At 37.1% G+C, this 20692-nt stretch overlaps 2 protein-coding genes across 3 annotated transcripts; both read right to left on the bottom strand.

Moving 5' to 3' along the window:
- Positions 1–24: 24 nt before the first annotated feature.
- On the bottom strand, positions 25–8400 carry znf839 (zinc finger protein 839). The gene is made up of 7 exons (XM_081394518.1): positions 7340–8400; positions 5506–6393; positions 5242–5424; positions 4195–4287; positions 3917–4063; positions 3700–3834; positions 25–1629 (listed from the first exon to the last, which is right to left on the bottom strand). The coding sequence occupies exons 1-7, from the start codon at positions 8162–8164 to the stop codon at positions 964–966; spliced, it is 2937 nt and encodes a 978-aa protein (XP_081250644.1). The 5' UTR covers positions 8165–8400; the 3' UTR covers positions 25–963.
- A 3815-nt stretch (positions 8401–12215) lies between these two features.
- Positions 12216–18812, bottom strand: vsx2 (visual system homeobox 2). Of its 2 annotated transcripts, none has more exons than XM_081394473.1 (5): positions 18345–18812; positions 17789–17873; positions 17025–17148; positions 13706–13886; positions 12216–12685 (listed from the first exon to the last, which is right to left on the bottom strand). In XM_081394473.1, the coding sequence occupies exons 1-5, from the start codon at positions 18772–18774 to the stop codon at positions 12312–12314; spliced, it is 1194 nt and encodes a 397-aa protein (XP_081250599.1). In that variant the 5' UTR covers positions 18775–18812; the 3' UTR covers positions 12216–12311. The 2 variants fall into 2 exon arrangements, with proteins under 2 accessions (XP_081250599.1, XP_081250600.1); XM_081394474.1 differs by having other exon boundaries at positions 12216–12622.
- Between the last annotated feature and the right edge of the window lie 1880 nt (positions 18813–20692).

The following is a 20692-nucleotide window of genomic DNA, read 5'->3' as shown; positions in this document are numbered from 1 at the left end:
CATACAAAGTCTTAACTCCATAAACTCACTCACAAAAGTTTTAATGTCATATTTGAACATGTCCCTTTGTATTAAAAATGCTGAGATGTTTCAAAACAGTAAACCAGAGATTATATAAAAAGTAATAAAATAGTGCAACAACTTTTCAAATGACTTTTGCACTGGACAAACTACTAAATAACAGAAACAATGGAACATATGAGGCTGCAGTCTAAGATTATAAGAACCTCGAGTCAGTTTTTTTACAAATCTAGACGTTTTCTCACTGCTTAGAGTGGCCCGTTATGAAAAACATCCCCTTTGAATGACATCTCAAAATTCCATGTTTTTGGGCCAAACCTCTGGGGAACGACCACTTTCAGCCTTAAAGGTTCATTTTCGAACAAATGTCCAGAAAGGTTTGAATAAATAAAATATGTCATGGGGTACCAATTTAAACTGTATTAGAACTACAGCCTGGGTTTCTAACATAAAGAAATGGTTATGTACAGATTTCACTGAATGGCTAAGTGGACACATCATCACAAAAATCTTACCACAGCTTTTCTGAACCTTGCTGGAGTCCATAACTTAGTTTTGGCAAATAGTATTTTGTGCATGTTGCGAAAGAATCAGTTTCCAAAACGAAAAGCACTAGATTCCTTCCAAAATTTAGTGTGTCACATATGCAAAGCATTTGCCACCATGTCATCTCTTTCCCCTTGAGACACATAACACTCAGCTACATAATCATTTCCTCAGAAACCAATAGTTAAGATATGCCAACATAAGTGAACTGTCTAAAATTCGAAATGAACAATGACTTTTGTTGTATAAACAGAAAAAAACACTATTATATAATAATACTGTTTTTATACAAATTTACAAAGAATGCAATAAAAGTTCATTGAAAAAACACCATTACACAGAACGCATGAATGGTGTGAATAATGGACAAAAACAGGAAGTGAAGATGTGACTCCATTAAGTCTTTCTTTCAGTTTCGATGCCCAGCAGGGCATGAACAGTCTCTAAAGGAACCCCTTCAGGTGCCTCAATGTGCATCATCGTGCCGTCGGGCCCGTTGACAATGACGATCCCTTTGGCGGCTAACTCTTCCGCGCTCTGCATGACGAGCCCCTCTGCTGTCTGGATGACGACAGAAGATTCTTCCTGCACCACCTGAATGGCCTCGGGATCTTCGAGAGCGTCGGCCTGGTCCTCTTGAACCTCTTGCTGAGCGGGTTCTTGCGAGTTCTTAAACTCGGAGTCAGTGCTCAGAGCCTGTTCCAGCTGTTTCACCTGATCCGCGATATCCACGGCTTCGCTGCTGTTCAGGACCTTGGAGATCTCTGGATCTTCTACGGCTTTCGTAGCATCAGAATCCGAAGAAGGCACTTCCATCTCCATGGGCTCTTCCTCTGTCCTCGGTGGGCTGGCGTTTTCAGCGCTCTGTGTAGCGTCGTCAGCGGTTAGATCTACAGAAGTCAAGCTCTCCAGTCTGGTCAACACCACCTGAGGTTTTCGCATCACAGAGCCGTCAACGGTCTCGTCCTTCTGGATGCCATTCTGATTAACTTGATAGCCGTTGGTTTCTTCATTGCAGTTTTCTATTTTAAACCTTTTTGCAGGAGGCAGCATTTTGGCATTCTAAGGATAACATGAAGAGTAAATATGATTACCATACACTGTAAACAATGTTTTGTTCCTATAAAAGTATGACGAGTAGCACACAACAGCTCAAAGAGCAGTGGTGATGTTGAGGATCTAGGTAAATGAAAGGTTCCAGGTTCAAAACTCACAAGGAGCAAATCGTGATAAAAAAGATAAATAAAAGCATCTACTAAATAAGGGGCCTTCCAACTGCGGTCCACAGAACATTTTAGATTTTATCACAAAAAGGTTGCAGTCAATAAGAATTTTTTTTTTTTTTTTTATATAAAGAAATCAGCAAGACACATTAAGTTAATCAAAAGTGCCGGTAAAGACATTTAGGTTATACAAGATTTCCGATTTGAAATAAATGCTGCTCTTTTGAGATTTCTAGTCAAAGAATTACAGGAATACATTACATTTTAAAATATATATAAAAAAAAACAGTTAATTAATTCGTTTCAAAATCAAGATTTTATGTTCTAAATTTTAACAGTAAGAAATAAAAACAACATCTGTTTAGTATTTAAATGTTTATCTTACATAACCCTAATACTAGCCATATAGAGATTTAAAGGGTTAGTCCACCCAAAAATGAAAATTATCCCATAATTTACTCACCCTCAAGCCATCCTAGGTGTATATGACTTTCTTCTTTCAGCCAAACACAATCAGAGTTATATTAGAAAATAGCCTGGCTCTTTCTTAGCTTTATAAAGGGAGCGAGTAGCTCCTGAGATTTTGAAGCCCAAAAAAAAGCACATCCAGCCATCATAAAAGTAATCCATACGGCTCCAGGGGGTTAATAAAGGCCTTCTGAAGTGAAGCGATGCATTTTTGTAAGAAAAATATCCATATTTATAACTTTATAAACTATAATCACTGGCTTTCAGTAACGGCAGTACACAAGTTGAGTTCTGGTGAAAGAGAGTGATCTCTGACCTGACACATGATGTTGGATGTAGGAGTAGCGTAAGCTTAGGTGAGAGTAGACGCCTCTCGTGGTTCAAACAAACAGGCCTCTGACATATCTCTTTACATTTTTCTAAAATTGCGTTAGTCAATACGTCATGTGCCGGATCAGAGGTCACTCTTCCACCGGAACTAGATTTGCATACGGCCATTACCGGAAGCCACTGACTGTAGTTTATAAAGTTATAAATATTATTTTTTTTACAAGAATGCATCGCTTTGCTTCAGAAGGCCTTTATTAACCCCCTGGATCCGTATGGGATTACTTTTATGATGGATGGATGTACTTTTTTGGGCATCAAAATCTAGGGTACCATTCACTCCCATTATAAAGCTTGGAAGAGCCAGGATATTTTTTAATATAACTCCGATTGTGTTTGGCTGAAAGAAGAAAGTCACCTAGGATGGCTTGGGAGGGTGAGTAAATTATGAAATCATTTTCATTTTTGAGTGATCTTACCTTTTAAGCCAACTTAAAGTAAATATTGTTTAAAAAAATTATAATTTGCTTTATTACAATTTAAATAAATATATATTTAGATCACAATTAAACTATCTTTAAACATGAAAATGGTAACTTTAAAATAATGTCTCATTTGTTAGCTTAGCTAATGCAGTAACATGAACAATATATTTTTACATAATTTATTAACCTTTGTTAATGATGTTAGTTAAAAATGTTTATATTCATGTTAGTTCACAGTGCATCAACTAAATGTTAACAGATACAGCTTTTAATCTTAAAAATGTTTTAATATATTCTGAGATTAAAATGAACTAAGATTAATAAATGTAGAAGTGTTGTTCATTGTTAGTTCATGTTAAGTAATGTAGTCAACTAATGATAAAACTGTATTGTTACCCTAAGAGTGTTACTATGAAAATTTATAACTGCCTTTATATTTTACAAAGGGGGTTCCTCACAAAAGCATCAGGGCATCAAAAAGTTTGAAACCCCCTGCACTAAACCCACTAACCCCTGACTAGTTAATAAATAGAATCATTAATTATGAAAATACACTCAGCTGAGAAATGTATACTATGTAACCCTATTTAAAGGAGTCTGTACTGGAATTATCTGTGAACAGAACGTACCTCAATACTCCGTAGACTCTTTGTGGCCTGATTTGCTCTTGGCTCTGACTGATTTGTGTTTTTATTTTGTTGTCCCTCAGAGGAAGTCAGGAGTTTCAGTGCATTGGGATCGGTTATACCCAGAGATTGTAAAACCTGAAATGACAATGAATTTATTTGTTATGTACTCAAGTTTGATCACAAAGCTGAGATGATTAAATATCTAGCAATTACTTACTCCCATGTTGTTGACCTCTATAGCTGGCCGAGAGGCTGGTGAAGTGTGCAAATATTCCAGGGCCATCTTCTTCACTTGGCTGTGTAGTTGTTCAAATTCATGGTACACGCTCGGGAACTGTTGCTTTGATGGGTAGCCCTTTTCCACCTATAGGGACAAGAACACTGTAAGCATGTATTCCAACACATGTAATAACATGGTATTTTACACATTGATTCAACAGTGAGAAATGGACAAATTCAAAAATCTATCTCATGTTTCAGAACATCTGAACATACCTTCATCAGCACAAACTCCCATACAGTCATGACTCTGGCCAGACGTGGAAGAACAATCTCCATGAGATCTTCATCATCGTACTGTTTAATAAACTGAAGAAAGATGAAAGATACTCAGTCAGGGGTGAATTCAAAATTACAGTCAACAAACAGTCAAAAGTGTCAGTTCTATCTAGACGTTCAATAGGGTTTAAAAGCATCCGTTCACACTGAAAATCTAGGAGTTAAAATCTATTATAAACATGGAAATATAAAAAAGTTATAGGATTATAAAAAATGTAAAAGAAATCATAAAGAAGCTTTTCAGATTCAGCACCATTTCAAAATCATTTATCAAATAAACAATTTTGACCATATGAATTAATTTGTGTAAAAAAAAAAAAAAAATACTACTAAAAGAATCTAAAGGCCTGTTCACACTAAGGACTATAACTATAAAAAGTTGTAATAATCATTCTGATTCTATGAGAATAGGGAAGTCCACAACACAACTATAAAGATAACAACACAGAATCACTTGTTGGAATCACTTCCAGAGCGATTTTTTCCAGCTGAACACTAAAATCATTAACAGCCAATCAGAATCCATTCTGCTTTAAAGAGCTCAAGAATTGAAAGCATCAGATGACATAACTGCAGTGCACTATTAATAAAAAACATTATCGTACATTAGTGTGGATGCTAATATAGTTTAGTCAACTTTTCTCTTAATTTGTAATGCAAAAAAACACTAAAAAAAGAAAAAGAAAGAAGCAGCTTTTTCACAAGTGGACTCTTGAACCCCACTGTATCAAGCAACATACTGTTATAACATTATCCTTGTATCACCTAGCCAGCCCTCACCATTAGCATTTTACCCAGTAGTTACATGATGTAACTACTTCATAGGTGGAGCGCATCAAATATGTGAGAGTACAAACCACAGAGATGATGGTGAAAAGTCACTATAACAAAGCATTTATTAAAAAACACTTCACCTAAAATACATATATGATTTGAATGTCTAAATAGTGTAAGCACACAGATGTATAACAATCTAGATCGTACTTCTTTTAGCCGATTTCTTTGTCTTTGTGCTTGCTGCTCTAAGCTCATTCCTCTGGGGTACTTGGGTGGCCGTCCTGGTCGTCCTCTCTTAGGTGGTCGCCCAGGCCTCCTCGGACGGCCAGGCCGTACTGGTCCCCTGGGCCGCCCAGGTCTCCTGGGTTCTACCTTGCCAATTTCTAGAACCTGAAATATTGTTTACTTGTGATTATTTGATTAATCAGATAAATACACCTAGCATCCAGCAAGCAAAACAAATCATCTTACTTTTTGAGTACTGAGTGTTTTCACATGACTATTATCAGTGACTTCGGTTCCTGAAGGTTGCTCGTCTCTAGTTGTGGAAAGGTCTTCTGCTTGAGGTGGCGTCGGGTTCTTGTCATGTGTGGGATTTAGCTTATAGTGCCTGTTTAAACCGGCGACGCCGATGTACGCTTTATCACAGGTATCACATTTAAAGGATTTGTCACGGAGATTGAGGGTTACATCTGAGCTCTTCTTCCCACGTTCTTCTCCATCCTCATCCTCCACACTTATCTCAGAGTAGTCATCTGAATCTGATTGGTGGCTTTCTGCCAAGTCCTCATTCTTAATAAACTTGTAGTCCTTCACCTTGTGCTTAGGTGGTCTAGACACCCGACCAGAGCGGGTCTGGATTTTTTGAGGCTTCTTCTGGCGATTCTTAACTTTCTGGGTATCCTTTCCAACAGCTGGAGTTGAAGTTTTTGTTTCCACAGTCATAACTTTGGTAGGCATCGTTATCTTGGCTGGAGGAGATAAAACTTTCGGAGACGGCACAAGGATCTTTGGGGTAGGAACAACTGGCTTGGCTGGTGGACTCTTGACTGTGGCAGGTGCAGGGACGTGTACCTTGCTAATTGGGACAGAAATTGTGCTAACCATAGGAGCCGGTTTCTGAAGGAGAAGCTGAATAGGAGGATCATTTGGGTTTTGTAAGAAATATTGCTGCTGTCCAGGCACAGGGGTGATGTGGATGATCTGTGGGCTGCTTAATGTTCCTACGGTTGAAACCTTTACCAGCGGCTGACCAGCTGACAGATTCTGCGGCTGTAAAATTGTTATTGGAGTTGTCTGCCGTTGTTTATTGTCTTGCTTCAGAGGTGCCTGCACTTGAATTTGGATGGGCTCGGCTGCCTGAATAAAAAAACAACAACATTAACATTGGAGATAAACGGCTAAATAATTTGCTTACAGTCTGTGGACTAATTCAGTTCAGAATATCTGACTGGTGTTATGCAGAATAGGTAGAAGGATGCATTTGACATCATACTATTGTAAGAAGAAAGATATGCTTTGACTTACAAAAACTTTAGACCTTGGTAACCATTATTTCTGCCCAAATACCAATGTTACTACAATTTTTATAAAACAGTGAAAACAAAGAAATTAATATAGGATCTCATGCCAACAGTCTGATAGGATTTCAAAGTTCTTGATAATCTGTATAATTTCTATATGCGATACATGTATGGATGGAAAGGTGTATAGAGAAAAATAATTATGGAAAGAAAAGTAAGATATATATGCACAGAAAAAACGTGCTAAAGTAAGGAAGCACAAAAGGAAGTGAAGTACAAGGAGTAAGAAAAATAAGAAAGGAAATTTGTGCAAAAGAAAGAATGTTTGAAAGAAAGTACAGAAGTAAATGCTAGTGAAAAAGTGTACAGAAGGACGTATGGAAGGAAATCTGTGCAGAAAGCGAGGAAGGAATTACAGCAGGACACACTTTTGGGAGAAATCAAGAATAGAAGTGAGTAACTTATGTGCTGAAGAAAAAGTAGAAAACGCAGAAAAGGGAAGTACAGAACGAAATACTTATGAGAAAAGGAACATTATTGTATGTGCGGTAGAATAAAGTATCTATGGAAGGAAGTAGAGAATGAAGGAAACGCAGAAACCAGGGAAAAAAGAAGGAAAAACTTGAGGAAGAAATGAATATATACGACAGGAAGAAGGTAGGAAAGGAAGGAAAAGGAATTACTTACTTCATAGGTTTTCCATTCAGCCCCATTCTGCACAGTAAATAATTGAATCGTCTTGTCATACAATCTCTCTGACTTATGAAAGACTCTAATCGTACCTTCTGTGTGGTCGTGTTGGCTCCATTCTGCGACTGCTGCAGCGCGACGTGTTTGGCGACGCTCTGCAGCTGCTGCGACGCGTTCTGCACGATACTGACGGGCTGTGGCTGGATCGCTGTGTCCAAATGCAAGTTACTGGTTTCCAGTGTAATGTAGGACGTCGGCTGCGCTGTGACAGATCTCTGCAGTATCTTCGGGGTAGTTGTATGGGTAACGTTAGTTGTATGGGTCGTAGCTGGCTCTGCCAGTGCTTTACTCACTATAACCTGCTGCACGTCCACGATGGGGGCAGTGGAGGGTTTCACAACTGTCTCAGTCCCTGCAACATGGACTAATTGTTGTTTCGATAACTGCTCGATTAATTGCTGCTGCTCCTCGGCCGATAAGCCCGAGCTTTCCACGAAGCTGCCGTCGGGCTGCACGTAAATGATGGTGGTCGTCGGTGCAAGAGCGTTTAAGACGTCGCCGCTTACAGTGGTGCATTCTGCCGTTAAACCGGCCTCTGCGGTGGTCTGAACATAAGACGTAATGATATTTGAATCGGTTATCACCTCACCGCTCACGATCTGCCCGATCACCTCCTGAGTAACGTTACCATCCACAACTCTGACATCCACCGCCGACTCGCTGTGCATTAACTCGACGAGGCCTTGATCAACGCCCCCTTCTGCGGTGGACGGCGTTTTGCTTGCGTCTTCTTGGTTGTTTCCCCTTTCGGCTTGTGTCGTCTCGGGCTGCTGCAGAGGTTCACTCGCGTCGAGGTTTTCCATTTTCGCTGCAGCAGATTTGGACGCAGAATTATTTTCGTCTTCATTGTCCGCCATTTTGTTTACAGGAGCAAAACTTGCTAACTGACGTAAGGACCCTCACAAGAGCGCGAAAAGAAGCTGTTTGCTTGCAGGCGATTAATACTCAAAATGTGAGTAATATTTGCGAGGTTGATTCAAAACCTGGTCAAAAACATTTCAAATTTGGAATACGGTTATAATCCAGAGACGCTTACTAAGGTAACGGTAGCCAGGCAATTGGTTTTCCCGTCCATGCCACCGATGACGATAGCACGGAGGATGGGTAATAACAAATCACGTCACTTCCGCTTTTAGCGCGCCGTTCACTCTTTTTTCTTTTTAATAAGATATATTTTACCTGGCTACCGCTCATATTGTCCTACTGCCTTTACACTGTACAATATTTAAAATATTTAAGAATCTTGTTTAGATGTGAAGACCATTCTCAAGTAACAAATGTGTTTTTATTTAATCCTTATTATAATAGTTTGGGATCCCACAACTTTGGGATACACCGTAGTCAAAAGTTGTCCCTTTTCCTGATTAATTCCTATCACTTTTGACATTTCATATTATTCCATGTACCAAAACTGCTGTAGGCTATTATAGCTACTAGGCTACTATGAATCGTATGCACAGTATATTACACATTTCACAATTTGTATCTTCATTGTTGGATGGTGGAAGTGTTCTTGATTTTCAGAAGAAAAAAATAACAGAATTCTCATGTGATGCATGTAGAAACACTGTTGGACATTGTTTGTGGAAAAAATAATATTAATAAACTATGAGAGTGTGAAAATTTTATTTCTTCAAATTTAGTTGAAGAAAGACTTGAGAAAAAGCCATTTGGACCTTAAATAGCATATAGGCCTACACACAATCCCAAATGAAAGTATATTTATTACTAAAATAATGTGGAGCAAATTACCTACATTTTACAGTAAATCTCCAGCAGGGGGCAGGAAGGGACCACTTTTACATTTCTCAATCCACATTTCATGGTCTCCTTTGTCATTCTGCTGTACCACTAATAGGAATCTTTTTATCACGTTATTGCCATTATGTTAATGATTCAAAATACCCTCAAACAGAGCACCTATAATAATATAAAAATCATCAAGTCCACTGAACAAACATGTTATGCCTTCAACATTTAGCATAGCATAGCCTACATACGAATGCTATTCAGTCACAAAGACTTTTGCAGTCCAAACATATTTTTCACAGAATTAAACAAAGTAATACACAGAAACACACACAAAACCCACCTTTGTCTGGTGGGAGAGAGAATTTTCTCTCAGCCTTTTTTTACTCTCACATATTGAATGTCCCTGCTGTACGATACTGAGATACAGATTGTCATGTTGAAGTTTAGCATGTCAGCAATGTTTTGATCAATGTAAACAAAACATAATTAGTTCATTAAAATAATTCTCAAAGAGTTTTCAAATAATTATATTCAAATGATAGGCCTATAGCCATTCAGTGATCATGCCTGTTATACCTGCAAAATTGCATTCATTCATTAATTCCACCACAATTTATATTACATATTAACATTTAGAATTTATATTAAGATTATTAGTAAAGACTCCATGAAGTCATTGGGCCAGCTACCATGAATTCATATCAGTTTGATTGATATCAGAATTTATGTTTGACTAATGTACATGGATATCTTCCTTTCTAATTTTACTCCAGAAAATGTTCAAACATCTTAATTACCTACAACGCAGCAGCTTGATGATCATCGCAATCTGATTAAGAAATCACTCTAAAGACAGCATGGATTTGCCACTAAGATAATCTTTATATCACAGATAAGTCCAGCTCGTCCCTCAGTCAGCCTCTAATGGCCACCATTAGTGACATTGTGGGATTAGCCTGCATGAGTACTTTATGTGATTCTCTTAGTGAGAGTGCCTGAAGCCTGAGAGAACTGCAATAAGTCCTAAACAAAGAAACTGGTATCGTCACAAACAGCTTATCGCTAGATCAAGACCAAAATATCGAAATAAATAGTGATTCAAATACGTAGCACGGCATAAAACAGCGAGTTTCTTATAGTTTTGAACAACATTTCATTTATGAAGCCGTCTACAGAGAAATGCAAAAGGCTAATATGCCTGACAGGATCAGCTGGGTGACAGAGATGTCAGAAAAGCGGATAGAGATACATACAGCCTAGCCTTATCACCCCAGATGTCAACTAATTAATTACGCAGACACTAAGTAAATTAAATTACAGTGCATATCAATAATCTGTTGACAGGCCTTGATAATAAGGGCATGGAAGGGATCAACAACCCAGATGAAATAGAGAGCGTTTGCAACATCATTTTGGACGGTTCTTCTAATCAGCACAAATCCTGATTGATTTCACAATTTACGGATTAGCCGGAGGAAGACCCATATATCTTTATTTATTAGGTTTAAACATTGTCATTTTTATGGCTAATATTTAATTATGTACAGTTGTAAGATAATTAACATGCTTTTCTCTATCCTGTTATGTGAGGATTTTTTAATTGTAAGGCATCCGAGACGGCTAATATCAGATAGAATGACTGTAATCCTTGGCCTTATTTATTCAAAATTTCACTGCAGTAATTCAGGAGAACTAGCCTCTTGGATGAATGGATGGACGGACGGATGGATGGATGGATGGATGGATGGATGGATAGATAGATAGATAGATAGATAGATAGATAGATAGATAGATAGATAGATAGATAGATAGATAGATAGATAGATAGATAGATAGATAGATAGATAGATAGATAGATAGATAGATAGATAGATAGATAGATAGATAGGTAGATAGATAGATAGATAGATGGATAGATAGATAGATAGATAGATAGATAGATAGATAGATAGATAGATAGATAGATAGATAGATAGATAGATAGATAGATAGATAGATAGATGAACAGGCAGATAGATAGATGATAGACAGAAAGACAGACATATAGATAGATAGATAGATAGATAGATAGATAGATAGATAGATAGATAGATAGATAGATAGATAGATAGATAGATAGATAGATAGATAGATAGATAGATAGATAGATAGATAGATAGACAGACAAACAGATAGACAGACAGACAGATAGAGAGAAAGAGAGAGAGAGAGAGAGAGCCCTATCTAAGGCTGCTTTCATGCTCTCCCCCATATGTCTGTTATGCATCAGTCCTGCTGTTTAATCTGCCCAGATTGAGGCTTCTCAACTGTGACGGATTACACTCAGTGACACAGAACTGTTTAGGCTACATATAAATGATTGTTATTCCAGGCTTGATAAAGTGAAACATTGCAAAATGCAACAAAGAAAATGATTTCAGTGCAGATTTGTATTTTAAGGACTGCATTATTGGCATTATATATATGTGTAACCTTTAACTTAAACTGCGCTGCATGTAAATAAATTCAGTTTGTTAAAATTGTTGAAATTCATTCTCCTTTAATTCCGATTTAAAACACAGGTTAGCATTGTTCATCCTTTTTTAATAATTTGTATTACATTTTACATGTTATGAAAAAAGCACATAATAAGACTACAGTACATTGATGTATAGCTCAAACAATACTGTAGCAGGCTATCTTAATTTACAATATATACAGCAGTACACTCTATTACAACTTTTAACCACTGAGAGTTTGACACGGTTCTGTACAAAATGAAAAAGAAAAGCACTGAATACTGTTATTTCAAAGCTCAGGTCTTGATCAGTTATTTTCTGATAATGACAATATTAATTTATTCTGAAATGAGATCATTAATATCAAATATCAATATTCAATTAAGCTATTCTGCAAACAGCACTGAGGACGCTGCAAACATAGCAATCTTTTGATGATAAAAGGGCCCACAGTATTCATAAGATTTTTAGGTATATATATATATATATATATATATATATATATATATATATATATATATATATATATATAAAATCAATCACTGGCATGATGGACTGATGCCATTACTGACTGGAAAATTTGGTTTTGACCTTGCTAAATGAAATGAAATGAAATGCAGAGGAACATTGAGAATCAAACGTCCAGTGTTATTGTGGAAACAGTGCAGAAAAATGAGGAAGAGAAAATAGCCCAGATATTTTCACACCAATCCTAATTTATGGCATTACAAAGAGATGAATCACAGTGCATAATCTAAGAACTCTTTTCCTCTTCTTTCGTGTCAAGCTGTTCGCTGGACTTCTCCTCCGTCACCGACGTCTCCATTTTGTGCTCTAGTCTCTCAGAGGAAACTGTTCCCAGCACTTTGGCACTGTGCTCCTGTGCTTTTGCCCTGAGAACTGCAATACTGTTCTCCCTCAGTTCCTCTTTGGACATAGGTGACTCTGTCCTCCTCTCCTCAGCCTCGGCCTCATCCGGTTTGGGATTGGTGGGTTTCATCTGAGTGACGTCTGACTTCTCGTTTGGTTGGACTGCAACAGTCTCCATGGACTTCTTGTGCATCCCTGCAAAGAATGGTGGGCATTCGTGTTTAGAAAAGCAGCTGGTGGTAGGAAAACCATCTTGAACTGGAAATAGCAAGAGACAGATTTTAGATTTAGTAACAGCATTAGACTAATCTGAGCCATGAGAGTCAGCACGAATCGCATCAAAAATAAATGGATGATAAGAAAAAGATGGCTAAATAGGTAGTTATTATAATTTAATCATTAAGTAAATCCTTAGTATTTTGTTTTAAATGATAGGATAGCAAACTTACAGAGACTTTAAGGTGCTTACATTATGGTGCAATGAGAATTCTATTAAAGAGGCCTAGATGGCATAGTGCAAGTGAAACGTTTGTGGAGTAAACAAGACGTCTTACGAAATCTTAGTATAAATTGATTTGCTGTCTTAATGCTTCCAAAAATTCAAATATTATGTACGCTTATCAAATATAAGGGTCAGCACTACACATTATCAGTCTGGAGACACTTGTATTGTATTTTTGTAACACATTGATTTGTTTCTTTTGTGTGTGTGTGTGTGTTTGCTGTTGTATTTTGTTCATTTTTTAGTATTGTCTGTTTTATATTTGGACCCTGAGTCGGTAATAAAGTTTGATGATTATGATGATGATGAAGAAGTTAATTATATGGCTAAACTTTTTTTATTTGTTTGTTCTTATATTACAGTAAATTATTGTTTTAAAATGGTTAAATACAATTTGCTTGGGGTAATTTATTTTCTAAAAATGTAACATTTAATTATTATGGACTGAGAGCATTATTGTAAATGTAATCAAACTGCTTAATTCATAGCAAGCTAAAATTCAAAATGCATGTACTGGTAAGGCAATTTAGCATATTTTTGCATATTCTTGCCATTTTTATTCATAGCCTTCATGTACAACGTTCAAATTCAGCAGTGCTGGGTGCAATGAATAGAGTTCAAGCAAGGCTCTAAATTAGAGAGGACTAAATATTTATGAAAGACATCATTACTAGTTATGATGATGGTGAATTATAAAGGTCAATTAAAAAATAAATAAAGGTAAAATAATCAAACAAACAAATAAATAAAAAGTCTTAATCTGCTGTGGCATATACCTAGAAGCCAGGGGGCACAGGAGTCCATGATGCCATCTTTAGCAGACTTCAGTATGGACTCAGGCAGCGGGATGGAATGACGCACCATTGCACCGTAGAGCCCGTACTCCGCCATCACACTGCTACGGCCCCAGCACTTCTCCCGCTTTCTCCACTTGGCCCTCCGGTTTTGGAACCACACCTGTTCACAATTAAATGTGATTTGCATATAGTTTAATAAGAAAGATATCCAAACAGTCTAGTCTATAGCCTATATCTTAGGCGGAATGACAGACATTCATTTGAAAAAAGATGAAAAGTAAAAGTGAGTGAGGATGTCAATCTGTCTTTTTTCTGCATGTTTCAGAGAAACAAGATAATCATACAGGTTTGGAACAGCATGAAGGTGAGTATAGCTAAATTATGCAATAATTTTCATTTTTGGGTGAAGTAGCCTATAGCCTAACCCTTTTAATTAGTCTGGAAAGGATAGGCTATTTAAACAAACAGCATCAGTTGAAAATTTTCAACACAGACCTAGAACAACAAATAGCCTCATTTAAATCTCATCTTTCCAAAGTGTGCCAATGGAAAACATAATTTTTATGTTTAACCATAAAAATGGAATGGCTATCTTTATCAACTACAACTGACTATCACCTATCATTTGCTAGTCATATGTCGGCCTGTTAGATGATTGAGCAAACAAGTTAGGCACTTTTGCAGATAGGCTAAACGACACGACGCGTAAAGTGCCTGCAGTTCAGTTCTGTCATGACGCGACGCGACGCGAACGCATGTTGATCACAGCAGTTAACCAGCAATTGCCCTTCACTAATTCAAGCTACTAGCAGAGCTGACGGGGAGGAGGAGGAGGAGGAGGAGGGGCTGTCGGGTCTAGAGAGGACAGACATTGGATAAGGAATTATCAAAACCATTTTCCAATCTTTTCTGGTAATGCCGATGATGATAGCCCTCATTTCATGCACGGTACTTTTTGAGGAGAAATTGGTTATCGGGCACTCAAAAGAAAGCGGGAGGAGACAGCGATGAGAGACGACCCCAAGGGCACGCACAAGCTGATTGAAAAATAAGTTAATTTCGAGCCCAATCGATGGTGGACAGGCGGGCAAATATCACGGGAAATTAAACGAGCAGGACCCAAGAGAGCAGCGCCATTGACCCGTGCTAATAAATTCAATGTAGTTATTTCATTTGAACTCCCCACATCTCGCCACATCCCTTCCCTTGGAACACGGCGGGCTTTTCTCATTTAACTAATTACACTCGATGAGAAAATTAGATGTTAATTTTACTTTGGATTGAAATAGAATTATTTATTTATTTCCTTATTATTTATTCACTGAGAGGCACCGTAATGAGAAGGAAATTAAAAGGCGTGCCACCAGATGGATGGTTCAGGTCACACAGTAATCTTCCGCCTTGATTGCTTGATTAGGTCGTTAGCGCCTCCCTCTCTCTCTCTCTCTCTCTCTCTCTCTCTCTCTCTCTCTCTCTCTCTCTCTCTCTCTCTCTCTCTCACACACACACACACACACACACCCTCCTCTTCGCTCTCTCGCTCTCTCGCTCTCTCTCTCTTTCTCTCTCTCTCTCTATGCGAGCAAATTGTTTCACATCCAACTGAGGCTGATGAGATATTATCTGTCCGAGTGGGATGCTGGACTTGATCGATATAGGCCTAGTCAGTGTGCGAATTGTACAATGACTTTCGGAGGTCGATTATTTTAAAGGGATTTCGATGTTTTTTTTACAGTAAAAAACGTCTTCCAAATTAGTAGGTGGAGAAAAGTGTCCCAAGAATTCACCCTAATTTTCGAGGCGCTATTTCAAGGTGCACCTCGCGAGGCGAAAATGTTATATTTTCCACTACGTCTGTTAGGCTATTTTAAAAGACTGTTATTTGGGATATGTAGGCTACATTTAAAATAAAGTGAAGGATAGTATTTGCCATTATTTAATTACTTAGCCTACCTCAAACTAATCACAAAGTAAAGCGCAAGCTTTTTTTGTTTTGCTATTAGCCTCAGACGAAAATAGCCTAGGCTACTTTCTCTGACAAACTTGTAGATTAAGCCTAATCTAACTTTAATACTTACAGAAACGTTTGAAAACCATTTTAAAACATATGCTTAAGACAATTTTTTTTAAATCCCCTCTAAAAAAATAAAGGTTATTTATCCTTGATTCCACAAATAACCTTCAACATCCATGGAAACTTCATTCCACAAAAGGTTCTTTATAGTCGAAAAAAAAAGTTTTTCCGATTTTCTAAAATGTTCTTTAGCTACACTAGATTTTTGTTTTGTTTTTTACTTTACTTTTAACAGTGTATGGGCTAGTGCTGAACCTCCATAATTCGCACCACTTAGATCACCTTCTGATGTTGCTGACCCCCCAAAAAATGTTTGCCAACTATAACCCTTACACAAACCATTAGCCGATTAACCTCACGCAACAACATCACTGCAAACGGAAAAGATACAGGCACAATTTCCTCAGATCACCACACTGGCAAAACCTCCAAGAGAACCTAAAGGCTACGGTCTCTGAGGAACAAACAAGTTCCTGCACGAACTCAAACACTGCTTAAAAATGGGTCATGCCAGGAAAGATTTTGAGGCACTTCAAAGTTCCTTGAGTATATGCCCACAAAGCAGCATATCTGAAGCATCTTCAAAAAGGGCATCTCCGAAGACACCTGAGAAACCTCTAGTAGCCATCTTATTTTTTATAGCGTGTAAAAAAAAAAAAAAAAAAAAAAAAATATAGGCCTATATATATATATATATATATATATATATATATATATATATATATATATATATATATATATAGGCTGAGAGAATAGGCCTATTTACCACATCTAGCCCAAGATTAATTTATTTTATTGCATCAGTCCTTTTTTTGTCCTCAGTTTCTTTTTTTTTTAAATGTAAAGTAGTGTTTCATTGGAAATAATTTAAAACAATATGTTGATACCTAATTAGCCATTTTGATGTGAAAATAGGAAATGGATCAAAGCATTTTGCAAAAGAAAGAAAGAAAGAAAGAAAGAAAAAAGCTGGCGTTGTGCGGAATTTTGAGGGACAACAAATCTTAATAAAAAAAATAAATCTTTTTGAACAACAGACATAACAAATAGCCTATATATAGGTCAAACAGCTTATAACAGAAAAATGATCACATGCGCCCGCATACAGCACAAATGATTAGAAACGGTAGGCTTTTACCTAAGAAATAAAAGAGCGTTCCATGATTGTTGTTTCCTTGTATTCTCATTTAATTCAAACGGCGAGTAACAGTGTTCGTTCCTTACCTGTATTCTGTCCTCGGGCAGCTCGGTTTTCATGGCCAGCATTTCTCTGGCGTACACATCCGGATAATGAGCCTCGTTAAAAGCCTTCTCCAGTTCTTCCAGCTGGTAAGATGTAAATATTGTTCTACAAAAGAACAACATTCACTTGTCATAGAAAATCAATATGAGAAACATCACGCATAAATTGTGCTATTTCAATAGACTCAAATCGAGTGGACCAATGTCGAGTTTTTTTCTTTTAGGGTTTAAACTAAAGAACAAGGAAATTAGCCTATGTGATGTGTATTAATAAATGTATTTTGTTTGAACATTTCAAATAGGCTAGGCTACTGAAAATCGTAATTATTATAGATATGAATGTATTGTTTCTGACTGTAATTGAAGCAGATCTTTCCAATAAAAAGAAGCTAAATGCCTCTTACAAAATTACAATAAAATGCAAATCACGACAATGTATTATTATTATTATAAAGAAAAGAAAAATAGATAGGCTATTTTTACTGCCTTTTAAAACCTACGAACCGTTAATTAACTCGTTATAGGAAAAACATAATTAGCCTATAGCTCCTAAAATAAGGGACAGAAATCTGGACATCATAGCCGAGCCATAATTGCCAAACCATCGAGAGAAACGTTTTACAGAATTTTACATATTCCTGTTTCGGATATTTGATTTCGGAGACCACAGAAATTATGCTTATAAGATTACTGTCTAATTAATCAAGAAGCTTAATTTACATTCATTTTTTAGCGTTCAAGCCTACCTGTGTCGTCTCTTTTTTCTCTTCTTGCTCTGGCTCAGTGAAGACTTTGATATTTTCCTTTCACTTGAAGAGACATCCTCTGAATCTGTAACATCGGAGGAAATATTAGGCTATTCAAAATGGCCTAAAAATATTTTGTAGCCGCTTATTGCCCTTTTTGCTATTTGACGTTTTTAACAACGATGATGATAATCACTTGGGATTTGGAGGAAAATATAATGTATTAGCTTATTAAAATAAAACAGTTAACAACAGGCTTTTTATTTCACATTTCCATCTTGAAAAAAAAAATGGGTTAGCCTACATTTTATTTTAAGGTGTCATTGTTACAGGGTTAGTTGCACGTAATTATGCATAATTCCCTGTTATTACTATGGTAAGTACATAATGTAACAAGGACACTGTAAAATAAAGTGTTACCAAATTTTGTAATAGGCCTAATAGCAACAAACAATAATAGTAGCCTATTTATGTTACTATTATTAAGGCCCTTTCCCCTTGACAGGGCACTATACAACAATAGGTGAACAAAAAGGTGAATTTCTTAGGCCTATACCTGAGCTGGCAGACTGGTTATTTTCCAGCGGGCCCACTGTCCTGTTGAGCGGCTGTAGATGGACGTTCTGCGCGTCTGACAGCACCTCAAGAAACGCGGGCTGGGTGTAGAACGACGGAATACCTCCATGGCCAATTAAGCCCATCCCGACCCCAACACCAACACCAACCCCAGCTGGACCGAGCATCGACCTGCTGGCTAGAAGGTGCGCCCCGGCAGGGAACGAGTCCAGTGTGCTCCGCGGAGCCGCCGAGGACGGCTCTTTATTTAGTCCCAGGATCTCCTGGATGCCGAAGCCCGTGCATTTGGGTGGATGTGTGGTGCTGCTCTTTGACAGATGTGGATTGTTATTTCCCCTGTTCTCAGCGGCACACACTGATTTTGATTTGTTCAAACTTTCCGACAAAACAGCCCCATCCTTTCCTGTCATGGTGCCTCTGAGACTATTCCCTTCTTCACATACGAGTCGGTCCCTTGTGCAAAGGCATCCACGGCGCAATACGCATGATCCCTCTAGAAATTCTCCTTTTATCCAACAGGTCCATCCCAACAAGGGTCAAAACTCAACAGCCAATCAGCGGCGAGTAAGTGATTTAGAATTCCAGAGGATACAGGATGCTGCTCTCCCTGTTTGTCATGCATGATATCATTTCGTTCACATCACATGTTGCTTGCAATTATGTATTAAGCAGACATTTAACCAAAATTTGCAAATAAGATGAGATCACTTCGAAATTATATATTTTTTACTCGTAATTTAAGTAGGCCTAATAATATAATAATAATAATAATAGGCTAATAATTATAGCCTAATAGGATAGGCTACTCAAATTTTCTGTTTTCTTCTTCAACATTTTAGACGTGTTGTCTAGGCTATTGTTAACGGCTTTAGGAATCTGTTTTAGGTGTATCTAGATGATTAAATAAAGGAAATACAATAGTCGGAAATAAAAATGACACCTGGACAACGGAAACGCGCAGCCTATGGCACACATAAGACTAATGTCGTCAGCAATGACGTCGTCAGAAGCATTAGAATAATAGTTGTGAGGCAGCATCGCCTGACCAAATCAAATAGCCTAGAATAATGAATGAAATTATCTACTATTACAAAAACAAGCAAATTTGACAAAGTAGTAATTTTATACTACATCGTTTAAAACTATAATATGATTTAATATAAGATCGAATGTGTCCAGTTGAGAAAGATTGATTAGTTAAAAGAACTCCTGTTGCGTATATTGAAGGGTTCAACAAAGATTTCATGCTATACAGAACGTGCGGGGAATTATTTATAATTCCTGTTAAGATTCCTTTTTGTTGTTGTTTGTTTTTTTGCAAGAGCTAAAATCTCTTTTAGGTTTAAAATAAAAGGATTCGATCACAAGTTCAAGGATCTAATTAATTGGAGAAGATAAATGGGTCATGCAAATTAGCAACACATAGGCTTTGAACACATCAAGTTCTTGGAATATATTCTTATCACATGACAACAAAATGGCTCCCTGCATGTTTGGGATTCACACACAATTTTTTTTTTTTAAACATCAGTCGGCTATTTTGAGACGAATTTGCCTCTTTTTTTTAAGAAATAGTAAAAAAAAAAAAAAAAAAAGATTACGGTAGTCTTACTAATTCAGCTTTTTAATGAGGCGTTTGTTATTTGTATTTATTTGAAACCCCACAAAAATGATAGCAAACTGACTTGTATTCAGGGATCGAAAACATGTTCATAAAAGGTGCAATTTAGCATTTCGTCATCTTTATCTTTGAGCCTATAAGAGCACCACTTACCAAAATATTTCAAGAGGTCATAATGACATCACTACTGTAAAATTCTAATAATAAGAAATTCTGAGAAATCAGCTGAATATAATGTAGGCTACGGCATGACCTGACTGAATTGTAAAAAATATATATTTAATTAATCTTGGTCATTTGTAAGCAGAATGACGGCAGGAAAGTGGGTGTCCAATATTATTTCCACAATAATATGCTTATAAAGAGTTTTCTTTATATGTGTTTAATTTTAAAGGGTATTAAGTGGGGGAAAATCCAGGTAAATTTTGACATCTTCCATTATTCTATAGCCATGCAACATTTTCAGAGCTGTTGCATATAAAACATAGTTACCCATCTGAACAGACTGCAAATAGCTTATTCTAATTACATCCATGTTTCTTTAATACACCGAGGTCTAATCAGCTATTACTAAATTACAGTGGGATTTTGATTCGTTTTGCAGATAATTTGTGGCACAATTTGGACATCTGGACAGATAATTACTTGGAGATAATTTATGGAAATGAGCAGCGAGCCGTTGATGGAGACAGAGATAACACCAATCT

The sequence above is a fragment of the Scardinius erythrophthalmus genome (genome assembly GCF_964197995.2).
Source record: "Scardinius erythrophthalmus genome assembly, chromosome: 19".
Lineage (NCBI taxonomy): Eukaryota > Metazoa > Chordata > Actinopteri > Cypriniformes > Leuciscidae > Scardinius > Scardinius erythrophthalmus.
Note: the sequence above shows the minus strand (reverse complement) of the source record. Positions and strands in the feature narration are given on the sequence as shown.